The 27,509-nt window shown below is 38.3% G+C and overlaps 2 protein-coding genes across 8 annotated transcripts in view; both read left to right on the top strand.

Moving 5' to 3' along the window:
• CEP78 (centrosomal protein 78) overlaps positions 1 to 7,204 on the top strand; it is a 30,613-nt gene extending 23,409 nt beyond the window's left edge. For 4 of the 6 annotated variants that reach the window (XM_051801394.1, XM_051801393.1, XM_051801397.1 and 1 more), the window contains exons 14-16: positions 1,170 to 1,336; positions 3,039 to 3,192; positions 4,360 to 7,204. In XM_051801394.1, the coding sequence (XP_051657354.1) occupies positions 1,170 to 1,336; positions 3,039 to 3,192; positions 4,360 to 4,896 (858 nt within the window). In that variant the 3' untranslated portion in view covers positions 4,897 to 7,204. The remainder of the gene's footprint in view (positions 1 to 1,169; positions 1,337 to 3,038; positions 3,193 to 4,359) is intronic. The other 2 variants (XM_051801398.1, XM_051801396.1) reach the window with 1 other exon arrangement.
• Positions 7,205 to 8,449: 1,245 nt separating this feature from the next.
• PSAT1 (phosphoserine aminotransferase 1) lies at positions 8,450 to 24,456 on the top strand. Of its 2 annotated transcripts, none has more exons than XM_051801487.1 (9): positions 8,450 to 8,617; positions 10,750 to 10,810; positions 11,992 to 12,061; positions 13,182 to 13,387; positions 14,808 to 14,980; positions 16,350 to 16,519; positions 20,007 to 20,135; positions 22,042 to 22,179; positions 22,791 to 24,456. In XM_051801487.1, the coding sequence occupies exons 1-9, from the start codon at positions 8,558 to 8,560 to the stop codon at positions 22,894 to 22,896; spliced, it is 1,113 nt and encodes a 370-aa protein (XP_051657447.1). In that variant the 5' UTR covers positions 8,450 to 8,557; the 3' UTR covers positions 22,897 to 24,456. The 2 variants fall into 2 exon arrangements, with proteins under 2 accessions (XP_051657447.1, XP_051657448.1); XM_051801488.1 differs by having other exon boundaries at positions 8,535 to 8,621.
• Positions 24,457 to 27,509: the final 3,053 nt, after the last annotated feature.

The raw sequence follows: 27,509 nt of genomic DNA, 5'->3' as shown, positions 1-27,509 counted from the left end.
TTCTCCTGTCTGCTGTTGCTGACCTAAAAATATTCTTTTCCATCAATAAGCAGAATTTCTTGTAGTAGAGTTGCATGTAAGATAGTGTAAACAAATGGCTTTAGTTCTTAGATGTGAGTGGAGGGGACTGAAAGTGATGATACCTGTTGAAATTTGAGCACCAAATGGTACCCCACAGTACAGGGAGCAGATATCCACAAAGGCCTGCACTCCACAAGGTTCATTGTAGAGATCTTGTGCAATCATCCACATCCTCCTGTAATGTGATTTGCACCAGTGGGCTCTTCTGGGTATCTGTTGTTTGAATACTTAAATGCTTTTTAGGCTAAACACCCCCTGCAAGAAATCTTTCTCTGTCATCCTAGACTGGTTGGATGTAGCACCTTGCTTCAAGAGAGCAAATAAACCAACTAGGAGTAATCTTTAAAATTGTTCATTTTGATGCTCATTTAACATCTGCAGCATACTACAGAATGTATAAATTTTTTGCCCTCTCATAATAAATGAAAGAAGGAAAGCCTGTGGTAGCATTTGATTGCATAGCTGTAAATCTTAAATGAGTGTCTGAGTTAATGCTTCCCTCAAACACAAAACCTTGTATATCCTGCAGTTATCATTTAACTTTTAGTCTGTCATCAATTTGATTAATATTTAGTGTGGAGAAAAATTGAATCATCCTTAACTTTCAATTTTCAGATGCACAGTGCAGGGAAGACTTAACAATAGTATGCATTGCCTCTGATACAGAGGGGTGAATACAAGGAGAACATTGGGCTTCGTTATGTTTTTTTTTACTAGTAAAAAAAATTCTTTGGTGTTAATGTATCATATAATATATTCACTACTATATTGAAAGCTAATTTTTTTCTGCTCTGTAACATTCTGTACATGTTGAAGACAGTCCTGAGCCAGCAGTTTTGAGTGCCTGCAGCAATATCACTATGGTAACATAGAATTACAGCTGTGGATAAACAGATCTGCACAGAGCTCAATATAACAGTGCCTGGAATGTGTCTGGTACAGCAAACTCTGTATCTGTTACATCAGTTACTATAGGTATTTTACTTTGTGATGCTACTCTTTAGACTCGCAAAGGTGAGGTTTGATATTTTTGGGTTTTTTAACTTAAAATGAAAAAAATTTCTTTTTTTCCCCCCCACTCCACATAGCTGGAAATTGAAAATGCAAGATTAAGGAATCTAAATATCTCCCTATCCGAGGTTCTTCATGCACAGTCAGTAACCAGCACGATTTTGGAAGATGAAGGTGTTCTAGGCAGCATTGAGAACTCTTTTCAAAAGTTTCATGCTTTTTTAGACCTCCTTAAAGATGCTGGGTAGGTTGTCACTTTACTCAAGTCTTCCTGTTTCTCCTTAGATCTTTTTCCGAAATTATTTTCACAATGAAGTATTCTGCCTTCTACCCCCCAGATTTATAGAACTGTAATTCCAAAGAGCAAAGGAAAATAAATTAGCCGTGTACCTACTGTTTAGTCTTTTCCTAGTGGGAAGAACGTGATCCAAGCACAGTTCATGTATCTGTCCTTGGAAAAGGCTTTCAAGAAGCCATTCTGAAAGAGCAGAAAGCTTCTATTCTAACATGTTTCCAAGTCTTTATTGAATCACATGTGGCTCTTAGCATTCCCATGAGATGAAAGGCTCAAAATGCAGTTGAATTGGCTTCAGAAAGTGTCCTATTGCCTTGTGCTCTCCATTTTCTAATTGAAGTACGGAAATCTACATGAATGAATCTAGTCTCTATTTAAATTCTGGGTTATTTATTATTACTTGAATTATTTTAGAGAGTATTGATTAAAGTTTGTCTTACCACTGTACCTGCAGTTTCTCATAGGGTGGTTCATCCTTCCCATTTGTCAAAGAATTTCAGCTTAAACCTGATTTGTAAAGCTTATGTAGTGAGGCATGGCAATCCCATCCACAAGAATAAAGGAATGCTATGAATATATATTGTAGTCTACTCTGCATATTCAGAGAAGATCAAAAAAGATATTATTTGCCTCCCACTTCCAAACTGTAATGATGTAACTCAGAACAAGTAACAATGGCCTCAAGTTGTCCCAGGTTTAGACTGGATATTAAGAAAAACTTCTTCACTGAAAGGATGGTCAGACACTGGAACAGACTGCCCAGGGACGTAGTGGAATCACCATTTCTGGAAGTGTTCAGAAAATATCTAGAAACTAAACATCTAAAACTTTTTTTAGTGATGGATCTGGCAGTGTTAGATTAACGGCTGGACTTGATGATATTGGAGGTGTTTTTCAATCTTAATGATTCCATGATTCTATGATTCTAATTTGCTGTAAAGTTCACCCCAAGGCTGTGTTCTGATTTTGTGACAATTAGTTTGCAGAGCTGGCATTACTTCAAGAATTAATTCAAAACTTTTGAGGAAAGGACAAAGGCATATTCACTACATGAAAAATATTTTACTATACAGGCCCTATTCGTAGTACTAGGGAGCTACTCTGGAAGTTACAGAATCCTAATCACAGAGAGTGTTCTTCTCATAAGCTTCCGTATATCATATCCTGTGCTATCAACTGATGGCTGCAACTTCTCGCTTCTTACTGAGGCTTAAAACACACCAACTTGTAAACTGGCAAGTGACACATTACTGTATTTGTGAAGCATGTCATGGCATTCATTGTGTATTATGCTAGATTGGAGTTGTGCGCCAGTCTTCTGCTTGAATGACAGAGTTTTGATCTTTGTTCTGTCTGACATGGAATCTGCCTGTCAGCATCCTGTTCTGAGTGCAGTGCTAACTAGGAGAAATTAATTTTCAGCCTCATAACACTTGAGTTTTGAACCTGCAGGCTAATTTGTGCAAAGATAAGAAAATACCTCTAGCTACTTGGTTTCATCTTGGTTAAGATATTGGGCTTCTCATAAAATAGCAGAAAACTATCTTCAAAGCTTTAAACAGATTCTACTTCTTTTTCTGCTTTTGATTGTTTAGGTCTTTCAAAGGCTAAGAATTGTTTGTGTCATTTTCTACTGAACTTTATTTTACAGACTTGGACAACTTGCTGTATTAGCTGGGATAGACCAGTCAGATTTTGGCCTTTTGGGGCATCCGCAAATGAATTCTACTCTCAGTAAGCCTGCTAACATGGTAAAGGAGAAGTCTTTTGAAGAAGAAAGACAGGAACATAACCAGAACAGCAAAGTAAGTCTATAGACAGAATGCTAGAGACAAGTTTAATTGATACTTTTTAATGTACTTTCAAGCTGTTATCGCCCTCTGATTCATGAAGTATTACTTCAGCCTTTAACTGCAGCTGCATTTATACAGATGGTAATATTTCAGTGAGTAATGTAAGCTTTTAAAGTGTTTGCCATTTGGAACATAAAACATAGTATTTTGTAATGTATTAAAGTATTGGTGGTAATTCTGTTGTTCCTTACTTTGAAATAAGAAGTTCCAATAGTGGTATACATTCATTAAAAATAAAAAATACCATGACTACATTTTTTAGAAACATTTAGTAATGATATATAGTGGTTTTAAAAACCGAGTCTCATAGTAGAGACTAGTACAATGTGCCTGCTGAAAATCACAAATTATCTTCTAAGTAATTACAATGTATATATGTCTAGTCCTGATGGATTTCTGTATGGTCATGACATGAATTTGAGGCAATTACAAATTTTCAGTATTTGCAGATAGTTCATAAGGTTTTCATTTCTACTCTCTGTCAATTAGTAGAAAATCCGGTGGATTTTTCAAAGGAGATACTCAAGTTCCTGTAATAAAACAAACAAAAAAACCTAAACCCAAAACAAGCAAACAAAATCAAACCCAAAAGAACAACAAAAATAGCCCAGGCTTAAGTTTTTAAGGCTATTAAAAATGAAGATACTGGCAGACTATAGCCTTGTCCAAGTTTAATAAAACTGCCATATCTGAGAATCACTCTGCATTCCAGTGTGTTCCTTTAACTGTCCTGCATTCCTCAAGAACATCATGAGCCTCTAAAATATGTTAAAAATTTTGGGCTTAAAAAAAAAAAAGAAAAGTTCTAAAAGTGTGGAAAACAATTTCCAGTTTGAAGACTCTTGTTCTTATCTCCTAGTACTGGTGATTAGTTTAGATTCTTGTAGTGGTGAGTTATTGTGGGATAGACTTTTGGGACTATACCTTTGTGAACTGCAAGCAAACATAATGAATTGCAGGTATTTTGGAATGATAGACATGATTAGGCTTTGGCTGCTTCCGTGTAACTGACACAGCTTTGTAGTATAGATTTAAAGCTAGATAGGAAACTGTAATGTGTCTACTCTGTGTATATATGGCAGTTGCAATACTGGCTTTTCTCCTCTCTGTTTGCATCAGTATCTTCATTGGAATCTCTCATTTCAGAACAGAATAGGGGACATCCAGCTGTCTCTTCCTGGTATGTTTCAATCCCAGATGGTTATGAATAATGCCTTTTCTGCACTTAGAGAAATACAAGAACTTCAGACTGCTGGACAGCAGTACCAGCTAGGCTCATGGAAGGAAACTGAAGCTCAAAGAATTGACCAAAATAAAGAGGATAAGCCTCGCAGTAGTACACCAATATTCTCTGAGAGGAGAGTCAAACAAAATGAACAAGCAAAAGGTCACTCAGCAAGGCAGTTGCATTCATTTGCTGATTCCAGTGTACATATTAAAAGTGATGACAGCAGAGTATCCAGTGGTATGTCTGTCGAAAAAAGCAAAAATTCTTCCTCTAAGAAATACATCCCTAGAGCAAATGAAACGGCAGCTTCAGCTACTGGAGCGAGAGGAAACCAAAGTACACTACAAGCAGTAAACAGCTCTGGAAGTGACACTTTAGGATCTGGTTCTGAAATACAAGAAAGTATACAAAGTGTTACCAGCATTTGAAATGGTTCTAAAATGTTTGGACTGTTCTTTACACTTGGAATATTAATAATAGATTTTGGATGTTTCAGTATAGTTTGTGAATTTTTTGTAAGGTAATGAAGACTTTGTGACTTTTTAAAACATTGCATGTTGTTTCATGTTTGCATTCCTTGTCATGAGATTTTGAATTTTGGAAACACGTGATAACACTTAAAATGGTACCTGTCAGTTTGTACTATATACAGAGGACTCCTGGTATATGGATTTCATTACCTACATTGATCTTGGTGTAGAGTGTAAACTGTTTTGAGCCAATAAAGTTAATTTGACTGCAGGTTTTTTTCAGTGTTTATTTCAGTGTATTCCAAGGTAGGGCAAAAACGGTTTTGGGGGAAACATCAATTCCTGCCTAACAGTGTGTGGGGTATGACATTTCCAAAAGTAGTGGAAGTTTCAGATTCAAAAATGAGCCCAGAAACATCTCTGCAAGAAATATAACCATCTTATTGTATACCAGTCATACCAGTTATTAGTATGATGCAGATTATAGAGTAACACACACTGGAAGGGACCTTTGGAGGATGTCTAGTCCAGCTCAGTTAGCTTGCTCTCAGGACCTAGAGAAATGTGAGAAAATAAAACTAAAAGAATATCATTGTTCTAAAACTCCTGAGATTTCCCCCCCAGCTTCTTATTTCAGTCTCTGTGCATAGGCAGCTGATTTGCAGCTTCTGAACTAGAAGATATTTTTCACATACAGGAATTAGGCAGGATGGTTTAGGCTGAACTGGGGGAAAAAATATTGTATAACTTTCTTTTTATTCTGAGATCTGTCATGTGAGTTCTGGAACACAGAAGATCTGTAGAAATTCGTGACTCCTGTTGCTTTATAATTATGAAAAAACTCATGAATCCTCAAATGGAAGTTTTCTACAGAGCAAATAGCACAAGTTTACCTTAACCATTGCAATATTGCACAAGTAATTGCACAATGAAAGTATGTTCTTTGTACAGACTTTGTCACTTCAGAATATTAGAAGGTAATACGTTAATCTGTGTTATTTTTCACATACTTTCCCAACTGTTTTTCTAATTCTTCAGTCATCCTTGGCTTGTGATTTTGGTTTGATTGAACAATTACATGCAATCTGTATATTCAGCATTAAAATGCTATCTGTTCCTTTTTTTAAAATTTAAAAGTCTAAAGCTAATCCCTGAGAAATGCTGGGTAAAATTATAAATTCAAAAGTGTTTGGATTTGTGAGGTTACCAATTAGGAATCTGTTATTTGTCCTTAAAAACATCAAAAAGAACAGTTTATTTATTGAAGGCCTATAAGCAGGTGATATAAAATACCTTTTATGTTAAGTACTTAATTTTATATATTCTCTTTGACAATATGAATTATGTAAAAAATAATAATTTAAAACAAAAATTGATCAGGCAGTTTACAATTGCGATAGGCATGTTTTTTTCCAGTGGACTAATACTTAATCTTTTTTTTTCTGTAAAATCAGAAACATGAAGGATTCTTCATCTCATCACTGGTGCTGTGGTATAGCACTCTTCCTGTAAGAATCTGTAGTGCCTACTTTACATATAGTTCCGTGTTGGATCTGAAGTCAGTAGAGACAATGGATTGAAGTCACCCAGAGGAGAAGTATTTTTTTTAAGGCTATCATGAATATTTGAGAAGTTTCAAGGGTTTTGCTTACAATTTAAAAATGCATTTACAAAAAATATTTTATACATATAAGTAATTATTTTGTATGTATATTTAACAATACTTTAATATAAAGTAAAATATTTTTGTTTATTATGAGTTCTCATATAAACTGTTTCATCCTTTTGCTGTTAGTTAATATTTTACATATGTGTTCTTGTCTGACATAAAAGCCTGAAATCAGTGGGCCATCTATTTGCTAGAGAACATGTTACTGTTTATTCATAAAACTCAATATTTTTTTCTCTCTTCATTTAGGCTTCCGAAGAACTACTTTTCACAGTTCAGAACTGCGATCTCTGGCAAACAAATTAACCTCAAACCCCTGTATTCAGGTTTCAGCAAAATTTGCTTGTCTCACTAGTTTGCTGGACGAGACATTGCAGCTGCCTCCAGAAACAGTTGCCAGGTTGCTATGTAGTCAGTATTATTTGTCTTTAGTAATGACGTCAGTTTGTCAGGTATAGTACCAGACAGAGAACTTGTGTACACTTGCTCTCCTTGAGTGAGCTGATCCTTTTCCAGCAGTAGTCAGTCAATGCTGTCCAGCATAACATGAAGTCACCATGAGCCTAATAAAAGTTGACTGAAAACTCTGAAACTTTATTTACACTTTTTCTGTGTTTTTTTGTGTTTTTTTTTTAAATCTGTCTTGTTTTTCCAGTTATGCAACATAATAAATACAGCTCTCTCTGCTTCTGTATTAATTATGCAAATTCATGTTTATCCCCAGGGATTTGTGGCAATGGAAGGGTCAAATTCTCTGTCAACTCGTAGAAGCCAGAAGCATTCCTGGAAGTCATGGGTTTGAAAGCCTCTATTCATAATAGGTGACTATGAATATTGATATGATGAATTCATGGGTTTTGATGTAATAAAAACATTAAATCATAATTGCTGATAGCAAAATATTAAAATAGGAGAAATCTCAATTCAATAGAAACAAAACTCTTATGTGACCTGTAGTGTTTCTCTTCATTCTTTCCAACTGCAAAAGCATAATAATCCCTTCCCCAAAGCAAAAATTTCTGGTTTCTACATTCTTATCAATTTTCTATACTTCCCATCAATGCATTATGTGAACTTTTCTAAAGCTCTGCATGGCAAAGCTTCCAGCACTGTTGTCCTCTGATCTCATAGGAGCTGCTATTTTTGACCCTTCTGGTCGGGATGGGACTTTGGTGAGGTGAAAACTACAATACCTGGTATTTACTCCCAGTGCTCTGAGCTGATACCAGCACCGGCTTGCCTAGTTTCTGTTTTTGTGGAAAGAATTTCACCCAAAATATGAGAACATTTGGATACTGTAAAACTACCTCTTTAAAGATGAATCACAGAACTGGTCAGTATGGAAGGAACCACAGTGGGTCATCTGGTCCAACCTCCCTGCTTGAGCAGAATCATCCTAGAGCCCGTGGCACAGGATTGCATCCAGACAGTTCTGAATGTCTCCAGTGAGAGATTCCACAGCCTCTTTGGGCATCATTGTGGATCGCTGTTTGTAATTTCTCACATCTTCATGCAGATTGCTTTTGGAAGAAGTGGCCCAACCCTGCAGCAGCAACCGCGTGGGGAAAAGCACAAGTAAAGTTACTGTAGGACATGCTGTTACAGTAGTTAATTGGGGGGGGGGACGGGACGGGACGTGCGCCTGCCTGCATGTCTACCCACTGACGGCTGCGTTTGCACTGGCACCTCACCAAGGTTCACTAAGATTTCCCAAATGCCAGGGGGGTAGTAAAGGCAGATCAACCCCCGTCACGGCGATCGCAGCACTAGCTGCCCGCTCCCCGCCCGTGGGCTGCGCTCGCCCCGCCCGGTCCCACCGCCTCGCCGCGGCCGCGCTGCCAATGGGCGGCCGGGACAGGGGCGGACCCCGCCGGGCTCCCGGCGGCGGGGGGTTTATATCGGCCTACCCGCGGGACCGCCTGGGTCGGCGCCGACACCATTCCCGGGACGATGGACGGCGGGAGGCAGGTGGCGAACTTCGGGGCCGGGCCGGCGAAGCTGCCGCGCTCCGTGAGTAAGGGCCGGGCTGGGGCACGGCGCGGGTGGGTGTCCTCGTCCTCACGGCTTCCCTGCGGGCGCCGGCTGCGAAGCAAGGGCTGGGGAAGCTCGAGTAAATAGTCATTAAAAGAGTTAAGCCGCACAGCGCCGAAACCTCCTTTCTTCTCCCTTCCCCACCCAACGCACTGCCATGTTAAGCTCGCAGTTTTGGAAGCGAGCCCTAGTGTGGTTTTTGGGTTGCTCTCTGAGTTGTTTTTTTCCAAACCAGATGGCATCAAGGGCATTTCGTTAGTTTTGGGATGGGATGTAGGTACTCAGTGCAGAAGGGTAGCTGTGTAGAGTATTCCATGAATCGTCTTTATTTAAGGAATTATAGTGAGTGTAGCGTAGACTCAACCTTCTGGAAAGTTGCATCAGCAGCCTTGGATTATCCAGTGGGATATGGAGAGAGGGTGGTTTTTTCCAAATTGCACGCATCTGACTTTCAACTAAAGGTTATGTACTGCGGAATTATTTTTTTTTCTTGGTTCTTTTCTTAGTTCCCTTCGTAGGGGAAGGGAATATATGTGTTATTTCTTTAAAGGTTTTCTTTAGGCAAATGAATTTGCTGCAGAGCAGCTTTCTTGATTTTTTGTTTGTTTGTTCCCTCTCCCTCCACTCTCCTTTCCCCTCTTTCTTTTTTCTCTCGGAAATGTCCTTTGTAGGTGAGGTTGCCAAGAAATTTGTTGTTCTGTCTTGAATCCTTAGTTTCCAAAAAGGGTTCTCAATGGGACTGCTGTAGTACCCAGGTCTCTGACAGACTATTGAAAACTGGATTTAGGGTTTGAGTAGGTCATTGCTGAACTCTATATTATTAATCTGTTTTCTTCTCTTGAAGTGCAGTGTTCTTACGTGGACTACTCTATCATCTCGCTTGTTTCTCTTTGGTTGCGATTCAGGTGAAGTACTCAGACTCACTGAAGCATGGAGGTGGATGGAGCAATTTGTGGCCATTGTAAGACGTGTTGTTGATATCTGCATGGGCAGATTGTCTGATAAATATTACTAGCAGAACTGGATTTTATCAAGCAGTTCTAGTAGTCTGTGCGCTCCCTTTCATTTTTCCCCCCTTTTCTGGCATGGATAAATTTGATTGTGGAACATGGTATTTAAAACTTCATAATCTCTAAAATAAAAAGCAGCACAGTTGTTTTCAGTTGACCTCTTGCTGACCAGCTGTTACAGTTTACAGACCATGCAGATACCTTGTCAGCAAGGTAGATCTCTTGTTCCTGAACCTGTCCAGAGTGTGCAGTTTCTTGTTAGATCCTGGGGTGCATTCATGTGGCATTTGCTTTGCTGACTGTTCTGCTGGGGGTCCCTCTTCTCCCACTTCCTTTAGGAAAGCCAAGAGTGTTTTGGCTCTCATACGAGAATTTACTGAAATCAGAAGCTGCAGATCCAGTGGCCAGAATCTCATTCTACTTTGTTAATATTCAAGAGCTATTGGAGAAGACAGAAAAAAATGTAAGGCTGAAGCAGAAGATTACTTGGCTAGGACTTATAGGAGTGACCTGGTTTTTTTGGTTGTGTCAAAATTTTGTTTCATTTCTTTCTTAACTTTCAATAACATAGAAAAGGCTCATCCTCAAAAAGTGTGGAACTTCATTCTGTAAAACCAGTCATTGTCCTGTTGGCTTGGTTTAAGATATTCAATTCCCCAAGCTGACCTTTTTCTTTATGTTTTCTTCAATACCTTGTTTGTTCTATTTACACAAGTCAGGTGAAAGATCACAGATGCAGAGGTGGGTATGGGTATTTAGGACGCTTGCTTAGAAAGAGTTTGTATGAAAACATTAGGTATTTTGTAAAGCTTAAGATTTTAAGAGTTCCATTTGACTTCTAGAAATCATTCTGAAATCTGGAAATGTAATAACTTAAAACATGGTCTCCACAACAAGCATATGATTTAAGTTGGCTATCTTATGAAAACCTTTCATCTGCTAGATAGAATGAAATTATGGTGACTATACTTCTGTTAGTCTCACTTGACAAGTGTCAGGTTATTGCAGTGTAGAGGAGCTGGCATAGGCATGATGCATCAGCAACTCCAGATAGTTGAAAAATCCCTTAATTTATTTCTGGATTTTTTTTTCTTTCGTTAGGTATTATTAGAAGCACAGAAAGATTTGGTGGACTACAAAGGGCTTGGTATAAGTGTTCTTGGTAAGACTTAAAAAATTCTACACTTTTCAGAATTTCGTTGTTTATCAGAATTGTTTAATAAGACTTTTTGATCTTAGTATTTTAACTCCTTTTCTAATACCTTATTCTGGTAGCATGTATGTCCAGAGATCACTGTTTCATGGGCTATTTCCACCATTCGTTAGAGGATACTGAAATGATACATAGCCTGATGTTTAGTGATTCAAAACAAAGGACTAGAGACAAAAGATAACAAATCATATGTCAAACATTAGTACTTTCGGGTCTTTGGAATAGATGTGTGTATATATATATATATATATATATATATAGGCAGTTTATAAAAAAAGGATTTTGCATATCTATGAAAGACTATGTACGTATACACACGTACTGTATACAGATGTTCTGTATACGTGTGTCTGTATATATGTGTATAGATACCATATATAGTACCTTACATACTGGATGGCAAAATGCTTTACATACATTTGATGTATAGCATCCTTCCCATTAAGAAGGTAGTATTGTCTTGCCATGAGGAGGAGATGTCTTCTGTGCCATATAGGTAGCTGACTGGCTTTTCAGCCCCAGCTGCACAAAAGATTTATGCAACAAGATGGTCAGCACTTTACTAGTCCTATCAAACTGTTTAGTTGCTAAGAGTAAAATGTGCAGCTGCGCAGTTTGGATTAATGTTTAAATTGTATGCCTACACATGGAAGGCAGCCTATGGATTTAATAAGAGGGATTAGTATTAAGTGTCCTTAATGTTTAATTACCATTACTGTATGAAGAAGCCTTTCTAAAAATAATAGAACAAAACAAACTCCTGTACCTTATTATATACTTGCTACAACATTATTAGCAGAGAAGATTCTTAGAGTGAGGAAAAATTAAACCTTTCTAGGGAGTAATTTTTTTTTCCCTGCAAACGTAGTTGCTCTTGGGAGTAGTAGGGTCATGTGTGTCCAAATGGACAGGATTTGCCTGTATCTGGACAAGACTGCAGATATAAGTCTTCTCTGGGTATTTAGAAAGGGTCGGAAAAAAAAAAGAAGTAGAAGTGGGAACTGGGAATGACAACCTTCAGGCATTTTGGGTCAGTAGTGTAAAAGGTTTAAAGCTTAACAGAATTTTTAAATAAAATTCATGTATTACCATCCTGTTTCATGCTTTTTTTATTTTCTGTTCCATCAAAGAAATGAGCCATCGTTCCTCAGATTTCACAAAAATTTTAAATACAACTGAAAATCTCATGCGTGAATTGCTGTAAGTGAAATACTTTCTGCTTATTTTTATTTTATGGTTGTTCTAGTTACATCAATAATGTGGAGACCTTTCCATGAAAGCACCTGTTTGGTTGTTTTTCCATGCATAGGTACTGTGTATGATAGAGTCATAATCTCGGGGAGGACATTGATCTTCTGTTCGTCTGATACTTATATTTTTGAATTTGACAAAGAGCTCCTAATAAGTTAAGATGTTTTTTATATGACTACTGCACACTGACAAGTTGACTACATTTTGAAATGTGGATTTTTGTCACCTCTATAGAATTCATGACGGACATGCCCTTAAAGGAATAAATGCAAACAATAGAAATCAGTTTTCTAGTGGTATAGGGGTGATGTCTGCATTGCTTGTAAGTCCAGTTTTATTAACATAAGCTCTATGGATGTGTGTTAGAATCGCTGATCAAGAGCTCTTTTCCTATGTGTAGTATGACACATTTTTTTTACAGTTTGAATTATAATATATATTATAAATATATAATGGATTAGAATTACTATTCTCATAGTACTTAATAATGTTGGTGATTTACATCAGTGCTTGACCCTCAGTCACAGCCAGAACTGTCAACAGAGGGATTTTAATGAATAATTTGAGCAAGTAATTTTGTGACTGTATGAGCAACACTTGCTCTGCACGTGTAATTTTCTATACCGTTGCACTTCCAAACTGAAGGGTCTCAAAGTGGAATTCTACTGTGAGCACTTTGGTGTGAAGTCCTTAGCCTGACAGAAAAGCCATGAAGATAGCAATAGACAAAATTAAAAGTCAGCTTTAATTCTGATGGAATGTCATTCGAGTTTCTATGTACTATGATAGTACAGCTACTTGGGAATGAATTCGTTTAATGCAGTCCCCAGGGGTGGGGAAGGAAAGCTCTTCAGAAAATTTATATCACTGAAATGTATAGCATTATTCTTAAATATTTGTTACTCAAGACCAGTGCTGAGGTAAGTTAATGGAATTGGGTCTAACATCCTGGCAAAGAGTCTTCGAAAATTACAGCGTTCTTCCTCAGTTGCTGTTAAATGCATAGTATTGAGTAATATGCATCCTGTGTCTTCTGGGAATAATAGAAATGGTTATTTCTTTTATGCAGAAATATACCAGACAACTACAAAGTTCTTTTCCTTCAAGGAGGTGGATCTGCTCAGTTCAGTGCAGTCCCACTTAACCTTATCGGTTTAAAGGAGGGAAGACAGGCAGATTATGTGGTTACTGGAGGTTGGTCAGCAAAAGCTGCTAAAGAAGCGGAGAAATATGCTAAAGTGAATATCATTCATCCGAAACTGGGAGCCTATACAAGTAAGTTGATGATTGCATCCATCTATGTGAATGCTTAGCCTTTAGTCTTGCTCTAAAAATGGATCTAACTTAGCTATTGGGCTGTTAAATGTTAACTAGAGTTGACTGCCCAGCACTCAAAAGATTGTCTGCCACATCTCTCAGCATTCATCACTGGGAGATCTGTTAAATGACTTAACAGTCTCCACCAGAAAAAAGATTGCGAAATGAGGCTGAGCAGATTCCAGAAAATAAGTGGCAAGAAGCAAGTGTCTAAGTAGAGAAGTGGTCTGGGTTGTCTCAGTTTCTTTAAACATTTCACTGAGTTCTTAAGCTATTCACAGGGATATTGTGAGGTATTTCAGTTTCATATGCAATCGGTAGTGAGATTGCTCTAAAATTTAGAACCATGTCTGGGATTTTAACCCTCTTGAGCCAATATATGGGAGACCTGAATTCTATTGCCTACTTGTAAGGATTCCTAAATACTTCTCTTTCCCGACCCTGTATCACTGAATATACATAAATAATTCTTGGAGCAGGAACGCATGAGTTCTAGTTTCTGTTACTGCTAGTTTTGCTCACTTTTCTTCCCTCTGGTCCAAATTATAGCATTTGAATGGGGAAGATTGGCAAAAAGAAAGACCAAGAATATCCCCGTGTGAGTTAGTATATTAAGTGGTGATTAGGACACTAACTTGGAAAATAAGTTTATATTCTCTGAGGCACAGGAAGGAATGGAACCTACAACTTTCCAGTCTGGGGGAGCGTATTCACTATTTGGTAGCTGTAGATAAGGGGAGAGGCAGTAAATAATCTTCCCCTCCCCCAGCTCTGTCTCCCCTCAGGAGGAGGAGAAAAGAAAGGAAGAGCAATTGGAGAAAAGAGAGGAAGAGCAATTATTTGTTCTATGCAAAACCTGTTCTGTGCTGTCAGGACATGCCTGTATGTTGCCTGTTGACATAGGAAATCTTTACAGTTTTGTAAATCAGTTGCAAAGCTTAAAATGGGAGGAAGGTAGATAACTTTGTGTTTGTTCAGCTTGGGTGAGACTGAAATGCTTCTGGGTTTGCACAGAAACACGGCTTTAGAGAACTTTGACAGTGAGAATTTGGATGCTTCAGTGGTTCCAAAGGCAGCAAGAGGATTCCTGAACCCGCTGCCTGAATTGCTGTTTTGGCCCCCTAGGACCGTAGTTTATAGTCTGGAATTGTAAACTTGATGAAAACTGTTTGAGGAATAAGGGGTGAAAATAAAAAGGTTTTGCAAGATTAATGATGGCTCACCAGATACACTGTCTTCCTGATAACAACATAATTAATGCTTTATACTGCAAAACTGCTCTGCATTTGCACTTAGGTTCCATGTTCAAGTAAAATTGCATGCCAAGAAAATTACTTGTCTCCAACTGATCTCTGGGTTTCTTTTTTGTCTGTCTCAGACATTCCTGACCCAAGCACTTGGAATCTTAATCCAGATGCATCTTACATCTATTATTGTGCTAATGAAACTGTCCATGGTGTGGAGTTTGACTTTGTACCTGATGTCAAAGGAGCAGTCTTGGTTTGTGATATGTCATCAAACTTCCTGTCCAGACCTGTGGATGTTTCCAAGGTAAAGTATTGGACACAGTGGCCACAAAAAACATTTTCAAACTTGAATGCATATAATTAAGCACTTAGAAATGTCTGGATGGCCAGAGATGCTGAGTGGTGAAATTAAGGATGTTTCATTAATTGAATATCTGATTACGGATAGAAGTGTCGAATTTGAGATTTCCGTGTCTATCTGTTTTCCTTATTTTTTCATGAAAACTTACTAAACTATGTTAAAATTTTTCGTGTTAATAGCTGCCCAAGATTATTTGTCTACTTGGAGGTCTTCACTGTGTACTATCATAGTACAGAGAAACTTGAATGACATTCTGACATTGTCATTGTCAGAATTAAAGCTGACTTAATTTTGTCTATTGCTATCTTCATGGCTTTTCTGTCAGGCTAAGGACTTCACACCAAAGTGCTCACAGTAGAATTCCACTTTGAGACCCTTCAGTTTGAAAGTGCAATGGTACAGTAAATTACACGTGCAGAGCAAGCGTTGCTCATACAGTCACAAAATTACTTGCTCAAATTATTCATTAAAATCCCTCTGTTGACAGTTCTGGCTGTGACTGAGGGTCAAACACTGATGTAAATAACCAACATATGAGAATAGTAATTCTAATCCATTATATATTTATAATATATATTATAATTCAAACTGTAAAAAATATCATCTGAATCATATTTAGTCTGTAGATAGTGTATATATATAGGCTATACAGGGTACTGTGAATCAGGTTTTTTAATCTTGCCTCTTATATGAGAAATCTGTAACCCCTTTTAAGTTCCCAAAGCTTCCTGTGCTGCATAATTTTGGTGTCTGCTTCACAGATAATACAGAGGCAGAACATAGTACTTGCCTATGTTTGTAAAATGTGTTTGAGTAGAAGTGTTACTGACTAGTGAAGTAGCATGTTTGACATTTCTTATCTGTGTGTAGCAAAAAGGAGTAATTTTTAGTGCATTTATCATGGCCTTTCCTGATCTTTCTCTTTGAGCAGGTGGATTTTATGATGCCTGCTCTGAAATACCAGATGGGTTGAAAATACTGTGAACTGTGTCTGAATTTATTTTTAGTAAATTTGCTCAGAGTAGTGTGAAATTTGGGCAGGCTTCCTTGAGAATTATTTGTGGTTATTAAATAAACATTTAGCAAATTGTTGTGAAACTTGTGATTATCTTCCTCAGTTGAATAGCTGTTAAGTGCACTTTGAAATCAGAACTTCTCCTAACTCTTCTTTTGACCTACAACTTGCTCATTTTCAACACATTCTCTGGTATGTTCAGCTGAGTAGTATGCCTGTTGTGTAACGATACTGGTGTTTTACTCAGTTGTAAGTGAATGCATGTAGCAAGTCTTTCTTTTCTTCTTCCTTTTAAAGTTTGGTGTGATTTTTGCTGGTGCTCAGAAAAATGTTGGCTGTGCTGGAGTTACTGTTGTAATAGTACGTGAGGACTTGCTGGGATTTGCACTGAAGGAATGCCCTATTGTACTGGATTACAAAACACAGGCAGCGAATAGCTCTTTGTATAACACTCCACCATGCTACAGGTAAGTCACCGTGCTATGTGCTTTCCCTTATTCAGAAAACTGTTGCACTGCCATCTGCTGCTCTTACCTAGAAAAGCTTCCAAAGTTGAGTATTTGCTCTCAAGTCACTGATATGTTGGAGTCTTTCACGTGACTCCTGTGAAATCGTGGGGTGTCCAGCCATGTGACTGTAGTAGCGTTTGGGTTGCATAGTGCAACTCAGCCACAAAGGGCGTGGTCTTTTTCAAACTAAATATTATATATCGTAATTCCACTGTATAAGTTTAAGGATGCAGCTCTGATTTACAAGAACACAGCTCTGGTCAATTCAGTGGTGATACTTTGATCATTGCAAATAGGTAATTTGGCACTTAGACTTTCTTCTTGGACACTAAGTACAGTTTCCTCCTCAGGTTATTCTCAGCATTTGAAACTCCAGATACCTATTGATTTTCTTTAATAACAATATTTACTATTTTCCAGTAAAGTTTTAAATAATATAAAGTATCACGAAACTACATATTCACAAGTGTTGGTTTTGAAATGAAACTGTAGAAGAATTTTTTTAGAAGGCAGTTTAGTTGTTGCTTTGCTTTATTCTCTAGTACAATTTTCTGTATTTCTTTGACTACTGTCTCAGTGTTTGTCTTGGTATCCAAAAATAAAATTGATCTAGCTTCCTAATCATTGCTAACAATCAAGATCATGAAATTTTCATGTATACAAGAAGCAGAACAGACTACACCTTGCTTTTTTAAAATCGCTGTCTCCTGGTTTCTGATTGATAGCTAGTGAAAAGATGCTTTGCTACCGGAATATTTAGATTTTGAACCAGTATACCTTCCCATTCTTAATCGGAAGAATTTTTATACCAGAGTCCACTGAAATGATTAAAAGAAAAAAAATTCAATCCAGGTATCCTTTTTTCCCCTTGCTTTTTAAAAATAACTTTGAAAATAACAATTTCTACTTTTCAAGATAAGATTTCCTTTTCATTCACATAATCTGATAAGGCAGCGTTTAGTCTCAGCTTTAACATCTTGTTCATGCATACCAGAATTTGCAAAGTTAGGCTGCCTAATGATTTCCAACAGATATTAAATGAACTGTATAGGCCTAAAGCTCAGTGATTCTTGTGTGTAAGGCCTATAACTTAATGCCATTGCTTACTTGAATTCAGTAAAATTTGAGATGATACTGATTTTATCTCTGAATCTGCTGATTGTCACTGCAGAGTGTATTATTGCAATGACATAGGGGCAGTTGTCCTTATCAGAAGAACAGTGTATCTTGTGAGCATTTGTTTATTGCAGATTTTACAGTGCAGAATTTGTTTTCCCCAGTCATATGTGTACTGTAGAATGTGTAGTACTGTAGTGATGTATTCTTACTGGCAACCTATCTGCCCTACTGGCTGGGTACACCCAGCATTCTTAGGGCTGCTGTTAAGAATTAACTATACAATGTTTCCAGATTTTTGTCTTCTGAATGTAGCTTTGTAACATAGACAGTATGTATGTCTTTTTTTTTTCCCAGTGACCAATGAAGCCACTGTTTCATGATCGATTATTTGCCAAGTCACACGTACTGTTTTTGGACACTGTATACTTGAAAATGCCAGCTTTTAAATCCAGCCATTCATGTTTTCCAAGTACGAAGCTATTTCCATTTGAAAAACTGAAGTTCTACTTAGTTGCAGCACTTGAACGCAGTGTTGTTCCTCTGTTTGAATAGCAAAACAAAATTCTGCAGCTTTATTTTAGCCACTGCAAAGAACTTATGAAAAGAAAGTGCTGCTTTAGGTATAACTCAGTATCTGTCAGTAACCTTAACAGGGTAGTGAGAGGTTAAGGGAGCAGAAAATAAAGTTAAACCAACAGTCTTTCTCATTTCTGATCACTGTCTTGCCAGATTTCACTTCATGCTACAGACCCACACTGGAGTACATTCCAGAATCCAGAATGTAATGGACTGAAATGTTGGCAGGATGTGCATCTGTTTGGCTTGGCTCTAACTGTCCGTTCCAGTTTAAGGAACTGGCAAAGCTTCTTAGTTCTCTTTTTCTCTACTCTTTTCCTTTCACTTGCTAATGATTTGCTGGCAAACAGGCATGAAATATTAAATGAATTTGCAAAAGCTGCTTCAGCAGGATGTTATAAATTAAGGTGATGCTGATGGCTTTAAACTCATGGTGCTACAGAGTTGACTCTATGACCCTGATCTGTTTAGCTAAAATTGGCAATGAATTTGCTATAAAAATCTCGTTTCCAAGCTCTGGAATGCATTTTGCATTTAAAATTGTTCCAGAAACATTATTTTCACTGACATAAAAGAAGGATAAAAGATTTCATCTGGCCCAGCTTTGTGAATGACTGTAGGACTGACTTCTTGGAGATAACTTGTCCAAGAAGTTTTGCTCAAGGAAGTGAGGACAAGAGGTGATTGTGGCCCTGTATATTTGGCAAGGGTGTAGGCTATACTTCACTTAAATCCTTTATACTGGGGTACTTGACAGCATGCTGTTATAAATGTGGCAGGATTGTGCTCTCAGAGCTCTAAGGTGCTTATAAAAGGCAGTCTGTAACCTTGATTAGTCTGCAGCTTTTCTACAGTGTTCAAAGATTTGGTACTGTCATCCTCTTAGAAATTAAAAGCAACAAAATTAAAACAGCCTTCTGCTAGATAGGTGTTAGGGAAACTTGTAGGGTAATGTTCTCTGAGCACTCCCTTGGAATCTATAATGAAGGAATTAATAAGAACAAACTTGCTGGAAATAGGCCATAAAAACTTGTGAGCACGTTTTTATGTAAATTGTTGTAGTCTTCATTTGCGAAGCCCAGCCATGATGATGATGATGATGTAGTCGTGGGAAATGCCTGAACTTGAACAAGCTGAGTTTTGTAGGAAAAGCACAAAGGCAAAAGGTCTCAAGGATTTTTTATGTTGCACTTAGTAACTAGCTTTGAAATACTTGGTCCCAAGCCATGTCATGCCAGTAGGCTTCCAGATCTCTACTTAGAACTTGAATGATAATGAATAATTAACTGTATTACACCATTATTTGTTTTGCCAAACTTCACAGTTCATGTCGGCGAAAGGTCTTTTTAGACAAAAATGGGATTAAAGTTTTTATTTTTAACATTTGTGAAAATGTGGTTAAATTTCTGGCATTATTAATGCACATGCATTTGAGATTAACCCCACTGTATTTTTGCTAGAGCAGCTGCCCAGGGTGAATGCTATTAACTTCTATGCTAAATCTGGTTCCTTCTAGGACCTGACAGGCAGTTGTGTAGTCAATGAATTGGCAGTCCTTGCAGCATGTTTAGGGATGTCCTTGGGAGTGCTGCATGGCTGCAGGAAACCTGTAGGACATGTCCTTCTGTGCTACGAAAGATTAACTTTGATCCAGCAGATTTGTTGCTGAAACATTTTGCAAACTATTAGACAAGACTTTTTTTTTTTCTGTTTAAATATCTCACTGAAGAATTTTCTTTTCCTTTTGCAGTATTTATATCATGGGATTGGTACTGGAATGGATAAAGAATAATGGTGGAGCTGCAGCTATGGATAAACTTAGTTTAATCAAATCACGAATGATTTATGATATTATAGACAAATCTAATGGATTTTATGTGTAAGTTGCTATGCTTTTCCTTTTGGTTTCGATATTTGTTACAGAGCCAAACATATTCATAACTTTCAAGAGTTTGATTGCAGTGTATTTTTCAAGTCACCATTTTTGAGGACTCCCACAGAAATTATTTGTGCAAGCCATTTACTTGGTAACTTTCAGTATAAAAGCAACAGTTTGGGGACCTAACTAATTTTCAAGTCCAAGTTAGGATAGGGCAAATTAAATTTGGATTTTAGATTAAAGCTGGTTGCAGTCTTAATTGGCAGGGATAAGGTTTCATCATAATATATAGTACATTGGGATTGTGATCCTACTCCAACAAAATCTGGAGGGCTTTTCATAAATCTCAGAAAGGAAATAAAGCCTTGAGAAAAACATTTTGTGACAAACAGAAATCTGTTTCTGGCAAGTTGGTCTGTAAGGCAGTGAGTGGGAAATGCAATGCAGATGGGATGGTAAATAAGTCAGCTGGGAAAGCAGAACAAGCTTCGCTGACTGAGCTGTAATGCATCTTCTGGAGCAATACAGTTAAGATTGTGAATTTTTTTATTGTATCTATGACTAAAAGGAAGACTTAATCTGAAGATGCCTTCCCAGCTGTAATGTGCCACCTAATCTGTGGAATGCTTCCCTGGGTAAGCAGTGTGGCAAGCCATTTAGCAAATGGAGCCTTTCTTCCACAAAGTGCTATGTGCCATTAGCAGTTTGCTTTCCAGAGTGTGTGCACCGAGTTACATCAGATTGTCTAATAGCAACTGGATATTCTAAAAACTATAGCATGGCTATAGTAATTCAGGCATGGGAATGCTTTTAAGCATAGGCCTTTTCGAAGAGTGTTTTTGTGGTTGAGCCTGAAGCAGAAAATTTGAATAGGCAGGTATTATGATGAATTTTTTTTTTTTGTTTTGGAGACATATGGACAAAGGAACAAGGGAGAAACTAAGAAGAATGATACCCTTTCTTTGCCAAATAGAATAATAATAGGTATGAAATATACATGTAGTTTATGAGAACTTATTCCTAATGAATGCCTGCAAGAATTTACATCACAGCCTGAGGAAAGAATAAATCTGAAGGCTTCATATCTCCTTTGTAACTACAACCACTGAAGAAAGATATTTAAATCTTCTCCCGTTTCCCCATCCTTTCTTACCTTCACAAAATAATTGAAAAGAAATGTATTTTGAATTTTCCACTTTAAATTAGGTGGAATTTTAAGGTATTAAAGAGCTGTGGTGCATCTTGTATACGTTGGCCATGTATACAATGCCACATTTGTTCTAGAGATACCTCTTCTCTCTTTGAAGAGATGATTCTGAGTAATACTGATTTAGAAAGTGGACTGAAACCACTAACAGAAGTCACTGATGTCTGTGGAAATTTTGTAATGCTGTATTTTTATACTTCCTTTACCTTTGTTTAGCTGAGTCTGATTCTGGTATCACGTTTGACTAGCTGAGTAAAAATAAGTGTGTCAGTCTTTGAAAACAAAGAAAAGAAACTCCGTGAGACTTACTCGAAATTCACTGGACCTAAACTCACTTATCCTAAGTAACTGTTTTCTTTCTGTTTTGGTTTTTCTTAGGGTGGTTTTTTTGTGGGGGTTTTTTTTGGTTTTGTTTTGTTTTTTATTTCATCTATATACAAGCCTCTTACACATTTCTCTGGGGCAATTTTGAGTATGTCGGGAAGGGTTAATAAGCCTTCCACTTTATCATTTCCATTAATATACTTGGTTAAAAAAGGAAGATTGCTTTCTTTCACAGAAAGTAATGACCTTTTTGATTATAGAGGATCAACTTTGGTTCTAAACGGATGTGATTATTCACGTTCTGAAATTGTATATAGCTGAAAACATAAATTTAGCATAAAATGGGCTAAGTATTACATTCTGCAATCTTTCTAGATGTCCAGTGGAGAGAAAGAACCGAAGCAGAATGAATGTTCCTTTCCGTATTGGCAGTGGTAAGGGTGATGAAGCCCTGGAAAAGAAATTTCTTGAGAAGGCTGTGGAACTTAACATGATATCTCTGAAAGGACATCGGTAAGTATTAGTCAGATGAATCTCTTTCCTATGCAGAACAAACTATTACTACGGTAGTGATACAGCAGCAGGCATTGTGCATTGACTTACCAGGCTTTCTCATCATAAGCTCTTTCTCATATTGGTTTGGTATCACTTGAGAGGAGTCTAGAGACTGTAATCAGAGACTACTGGTAGCTCAACTACTGCTTAGGTGTGGTGCTGGGCTTCAGAGAGCTTTCTCCTTAATTCTGCTTTCTTTGGCAATCTGTCTCTGTGCAAATGCCAGAGAAGCTGTCACTCGATGTTAGATGGTGTCATTGTATGAAGCCTCTCAGGTGGCTTGTCTGGCTAGTGGCAAGAGTTCTTTCCCATGTTCAGTAGTGTTTGTGGGATTAGCTTATGGATGTCATAGAGCTACAGCTTTGGAGCTGTAAATAACTGATAAATACTAAGCTTCTCTAGACTGCAAGCTTGCCTTGAAGAATTAAATATTGCTTCTGAGTCACATAAAATATGAGTTTTATCCTTTTAGATTAGGGATGGGTTTAAATGTCTGTGAATGTTATTAATGTGGAGTTTTTTTAGAATATACAAAACTTTTGGGTTTTTTCCTCTTCTTTTCAATTCAGATCTGTGGGAGGAATCCGTGCCTCTTTATATAATGCGGTGACTGTAGAAGATGTTCAGAAGCTTGCAACATTCATGAGAAGCTTCATGCAGATGCATCAGTCATAAATGCCCATGGGTTAGAGCCATGCTGCACATCTATGAAATAAAAGCTAAAGAGTTTGAAAGTTGCTGTGGTACTGCACAGCTATAGCACACGAGTTGTATTTTTTTTAGTTCCTGTAGCTACTTCAGTTAACTGCGTGGGATTGAGGCCCAGTCTTGCAATGACTTGTCAATCTTGTCTTTGCTGAAGGTGAGGATCCCTAGACTGATCATGATTAGTTCCAAAATTTGAAAAACAGTATTCTCAGTGTGTAGTTAAAACATGAGTAGCATTGTAAGATGCTATGGATCTGAGTCTGTTTCTTGCTTCTAGTCACAAGTAACTTCAACAATGTCTTGTTTTCAGTAAACTTCAGAAAGCAAAATTTGTCATAAACTTTCTGTAATGCTTTACAAATACTCTGTGACTGCACAATGAAGCTAATGTGGTCCCTAAGGACATCTAGTTGCCTTATTGGATATATTCCAACAGTATACCACCAGCAGTATTTAGGAGTTAATATTGGTGTTCCTACCTTGAAAACCCTACCTTCAGACTACTCCTCCCATGCTTGAAGTACTGTCATAACAATTGCAAATAACTAACTGTGGTTAAAGTCTGTAGGACTGGGCCTCTTTTCCTATTATCATTTATTAGTTTAAAGCTAAGATTCATGAGTCTGATTAAATCAATTTATAAGATTTTTTTACTTCTCAGTGCATTTTGTATATTAAAATCCTAGATTATTAATTTTATAATCTTATTTTGTAGTATGCATATTTGCTGCTGCCAAAAACTTGTTCTTAATTTGTTAACTTTGTGCCAAACTGAATTGCTGTATTCCACTCAATGGACTGGTGACTTTCTCTGCACTGGCTTCCTAGCCCAAAATGCAACAGACCTTCTTGTCTGGTGCTTCTTAAATGTCTTCACTCTCCAATTGCTCCAGTACTTTTTCTGCCTTTTCGTTGTTTCAGTTCTGTAGGCTTTTGTATGTGGAACTTTGTCCAGCTGTAGTAAATGCAAGTCTTGACTTCTCTGCCTTTTCCTGACACTATGTCACACTTTTGGTCCTACAGTCTCACTTGATCCTTCTGCCTTATTGCAGACTTTGATACTCTGGGCTAGAGAAGGAACTATGGTTATGCAAAGATCTTCAGAAGATCTTCTAATATAGTACCCTTGAGTTACTTTCCTTTCTCAACTTGTGACTTTACTGCCAATGACCATATATTGACACTAACCTATTTTAACTTGCATAGAAGCTATCTCCTACTATCACAGTGTTTATCATTACTGCAGCTAGTTTTGGACTGTAAACTCTTTGGTACAGAATGGGGATTTTTTTTTGGATTTTTATGTAATGTCAGTACAGTAGTAACAATTTAATAATGATAATGATGTATTGTCCCTTTGTTGATGGAACTTCACAGCAAATCAGTGGAATGTGCTGGGTTTTAGTTACATTCCTATCTGATAAGTCATCATTTTAAGACTACTGTTTTGAGTTTTTTGTAAACTTAGTGTAACTCAAAGTAATTAAAAAAATTATGTGAAGAAAATAAAACTTAATCACGTCATGACATGAAGTACCAATGTGTGAAACTTTTTGCTTTTGTCACTTTCAGAAGGATGAGAAGTCATGAATAACGTGTTAGAATTTTAAATTCTGGTATCCATCATGGCTAGACTTTGTGAATGAAGATTTGGGAAGGGCTCTCCCCACATTTGATACAAGCGTGTTGGTGACTAAAAAGGCCAATATGAGATAGGCACGTCCGGTTGCAAAAGGCACAGCAGAAAGACTCCTTAGGAGATGTATTCTGGAAGGCACGAGTCTTTCTGCATTGTCTTTTCTCCTCAAGAGTGATCCTGCGTGCGTTCTCAAAAGCATCAGCGGCATTAAAGATAGTGTGTCTCCAGACCTCCTGATTGGAGGCCACAGTAGACCAGATATGCTGATCAATATGGTCAAGGCTGAGATGTTGTTTCAGGGAGCCCTTGAATCTTCTCTTCGGGGCTCCTCTCTTGCGGCAACCAGTGGCAAGTTCACCATAGAGCAGAATCTTAGGGAGGCGGTGGTCCTTCATCCTGGAGACATGCCCTGCCCAACGCAGCTGTGTTCTCAGTAACATGGCCTCTATACTTGTGACTGCTGCTTGTTCTAGAACAGATGTATTGGTCACAAAATCTGACCAGTGGATGTTTAGGATTGTACGGAGACAGCATTGATGAAAGCGTTCTAGGAGTCGCAGGTGGTGGCGGTAGATGACCCATGATTCAGATCCGTATAAGAGAGTAGACAGCACAATGGCTCTGTAAACACTGATCTTTGTACTTTTCTTCAAGTGTTTATTTCGACAAACTCTTTTATGAAGCTCTCTGAAGGCACTAATATGCCTTTGCTAACCTGTTGTCTATCTCTCCTTCAATCTTACCATCTGAGGAGATGAGGCTACCAAGGTAATTAAACTGCTGGACTGATTTGAGCTCTGATTCACCAGTGGTGATATGGGGATGATGGAAGACTTCCTGAGGTGCTGGTTGATAGAAAACTTCTGTCTTCTTTAAACTGACTTCCAGCCCAAAGAGCTCAGCAGCGTCTGCAAAGCAGGATGTTAAACGCTGCAGAGCTGCTTCTGTGTGGGCAACAAGGGCGGCATCATCAGCATCGGGCAGCTCCCGGACAAGATGGTTTAAGGTCTTGGTGTGGGCCTTCAGTCGCCTTAGGTTGAAAAGGCTTCCATCAGTACGGTATCGAATGTAGATACCGTCCTGATCATCGAGGTCTGCCGTGGCCCTTTGGAGCATCATGCTGAAAAAGATTGTGAAAAGAGTTGGTGCAAGAATGCAGCCTTGTTTCACACCATTGGTTATAAGAAAGGGCTCAGAAAGTACATTGCCATATCTGACTTGTCTGTGCTGATTCTTGTGGAGTGAGATGATCATTTTAAGGAACTTGGGGGACATCCTAAATGTTCCAAAATCTGCCAGAGACCTTTTCTGCTCACAGTATCGAAAGCCTTGGTGAGATCAACAAAGGTTACATAGAGACCTTTGTTCTGTTCCCTGCACTTCTCTTGCAGTTGTCTGAGAACAAATACCATGTCTGTGGTAGTCCTGTTGGCTCTGAAACCACATTGGCTTTTGGGTAGAATTCCTTCTGCTATAGTGGGTATTAGTCTGTTCAAGAGTATTCTTGCCAGGATTTTGCCAGCAATGGAGAGCAGAGTAATACCACGGTAATTCGAACAGTCTAATTCCTTTCTTCTTATACAAAGTGATGATGACTGCATCACGAAGGTCTGATGGTAGTTCACCTAGTTCCCAACAGCGCACCACAAACTCGTGAAATTTAGCATGGAGTGCAAGGCCCCCATGTTTCCAGAATTCAGGTGGAATTCCATCAACCCCAGCTGCTTTGCCAGTTTTCACCTGCTGAATGGCCTTGAGGGTTTCTCCTAAAGTGGGGGCAGTATCCAATTCATTCTTCACCGGTGGTTGTGTGATGGACTGAATAACTGAGTCTTGAACTACACGGTTGGTACTGAAAAGAGTCTGAAAGTGTTCAGACCATCGATTCAAAATGGAGGTTTTATCTGTCAGAAGCGTTTGACCATCAGGCTTTGGACTTGGTATGTAGGCCCATATGCTGTTTTCAAGGCCTCATAGAATCCTCTGTGATCTCCCAGATCTGCACATAATTGAGTTTTCTCAGCTAGGTTGATCCACCACTTGTTCTGGATGTCATGGAGTTTCTGTTGGAGCTTGCTGCATGCAAGACGAAAGGCAGCTTTTCTTGTGTGACAGGATGGCAGTGCAAGGTGTGCTTGGTGGGCGGTTCTCTTCTTCCTCAACAATTCCTGGATCTCTTGATTGTTTTCATCAAACCAGTCTTTGTTCTTCTTGAAGGAGAACTCTTAAGATTTCTTCAGAGGACTGCAGGATGCTATTTTTAATATGGTGCCAAATTGTTTCAGGAGAGGCATTTGTAGAATCTATGGAATGGTTTTGGAGCCTGGTTTGAAGATTTGCCTGGAATCTGTCTCTCACTGTGGCTGATTGGAGATTGTTAACTTGGAGTCTTCTCCTTGGGATACTGACCCTTTTAGGTTTGAATTTAAGGTTGAAGTTGAGTTTACAGCGCACAAGCCAATGATCTGTTTGACATTCTGCATGGGGCATCACGTGGGTATGGTGGACATCGCAGACATCTCTCCATCGCACCAGGACATAATTGATGAGGTGCCAATGCTTAGATCTGGGGTGCATCCAGGTTGTCTTCAGACTATTTTTCTGCTGAAAGGTAGTATTAGTGATGGTGAGCTGTTGCTCTGCACAGAATTCTAGCAGAAGGCGACCATTATCGTTGCAGTTTCCAACACCATGCTTGCCTAATACTCCTTTCCAGGCTTCAAAATTCTTTCCTACTCTGGTGTTGAAATCACCAAGGATAATGATCTTATCATCTGCAGGCACTTTTTGGGTAAGGCGGTGCAGGTCAGTGTAGAATTTATCTTTTTCGGCAGGATCAGCTTGGAGAGTTGGGGCATATATACTAAAGAGGATAACATGTTACTTGTTGTGTAGTGGAAGGCGTAGGGAGATAATGCGGTCACAGTGACCTGTCGGCAGA

The sequence above is a fragment of the Manacus candei genome, unplaced genomic scaffold (genome assembly GCF_025592945.1).
Source record: "Manacus candei isolate 608988 ecotype Guabito, Panama unplaced genomic scaffold, ASM2559294v1 h1tg000051l, whole genome shotgun sequence".
Lineage (NCBI taxonomy): Eukaryota > Metazoa > Chordata > Aves > Passeriformes > Pipridae > Manacus > Manacus candei.
This window is presented reverse-complemented; position numbering and strand designations above follow the sequence as displayed.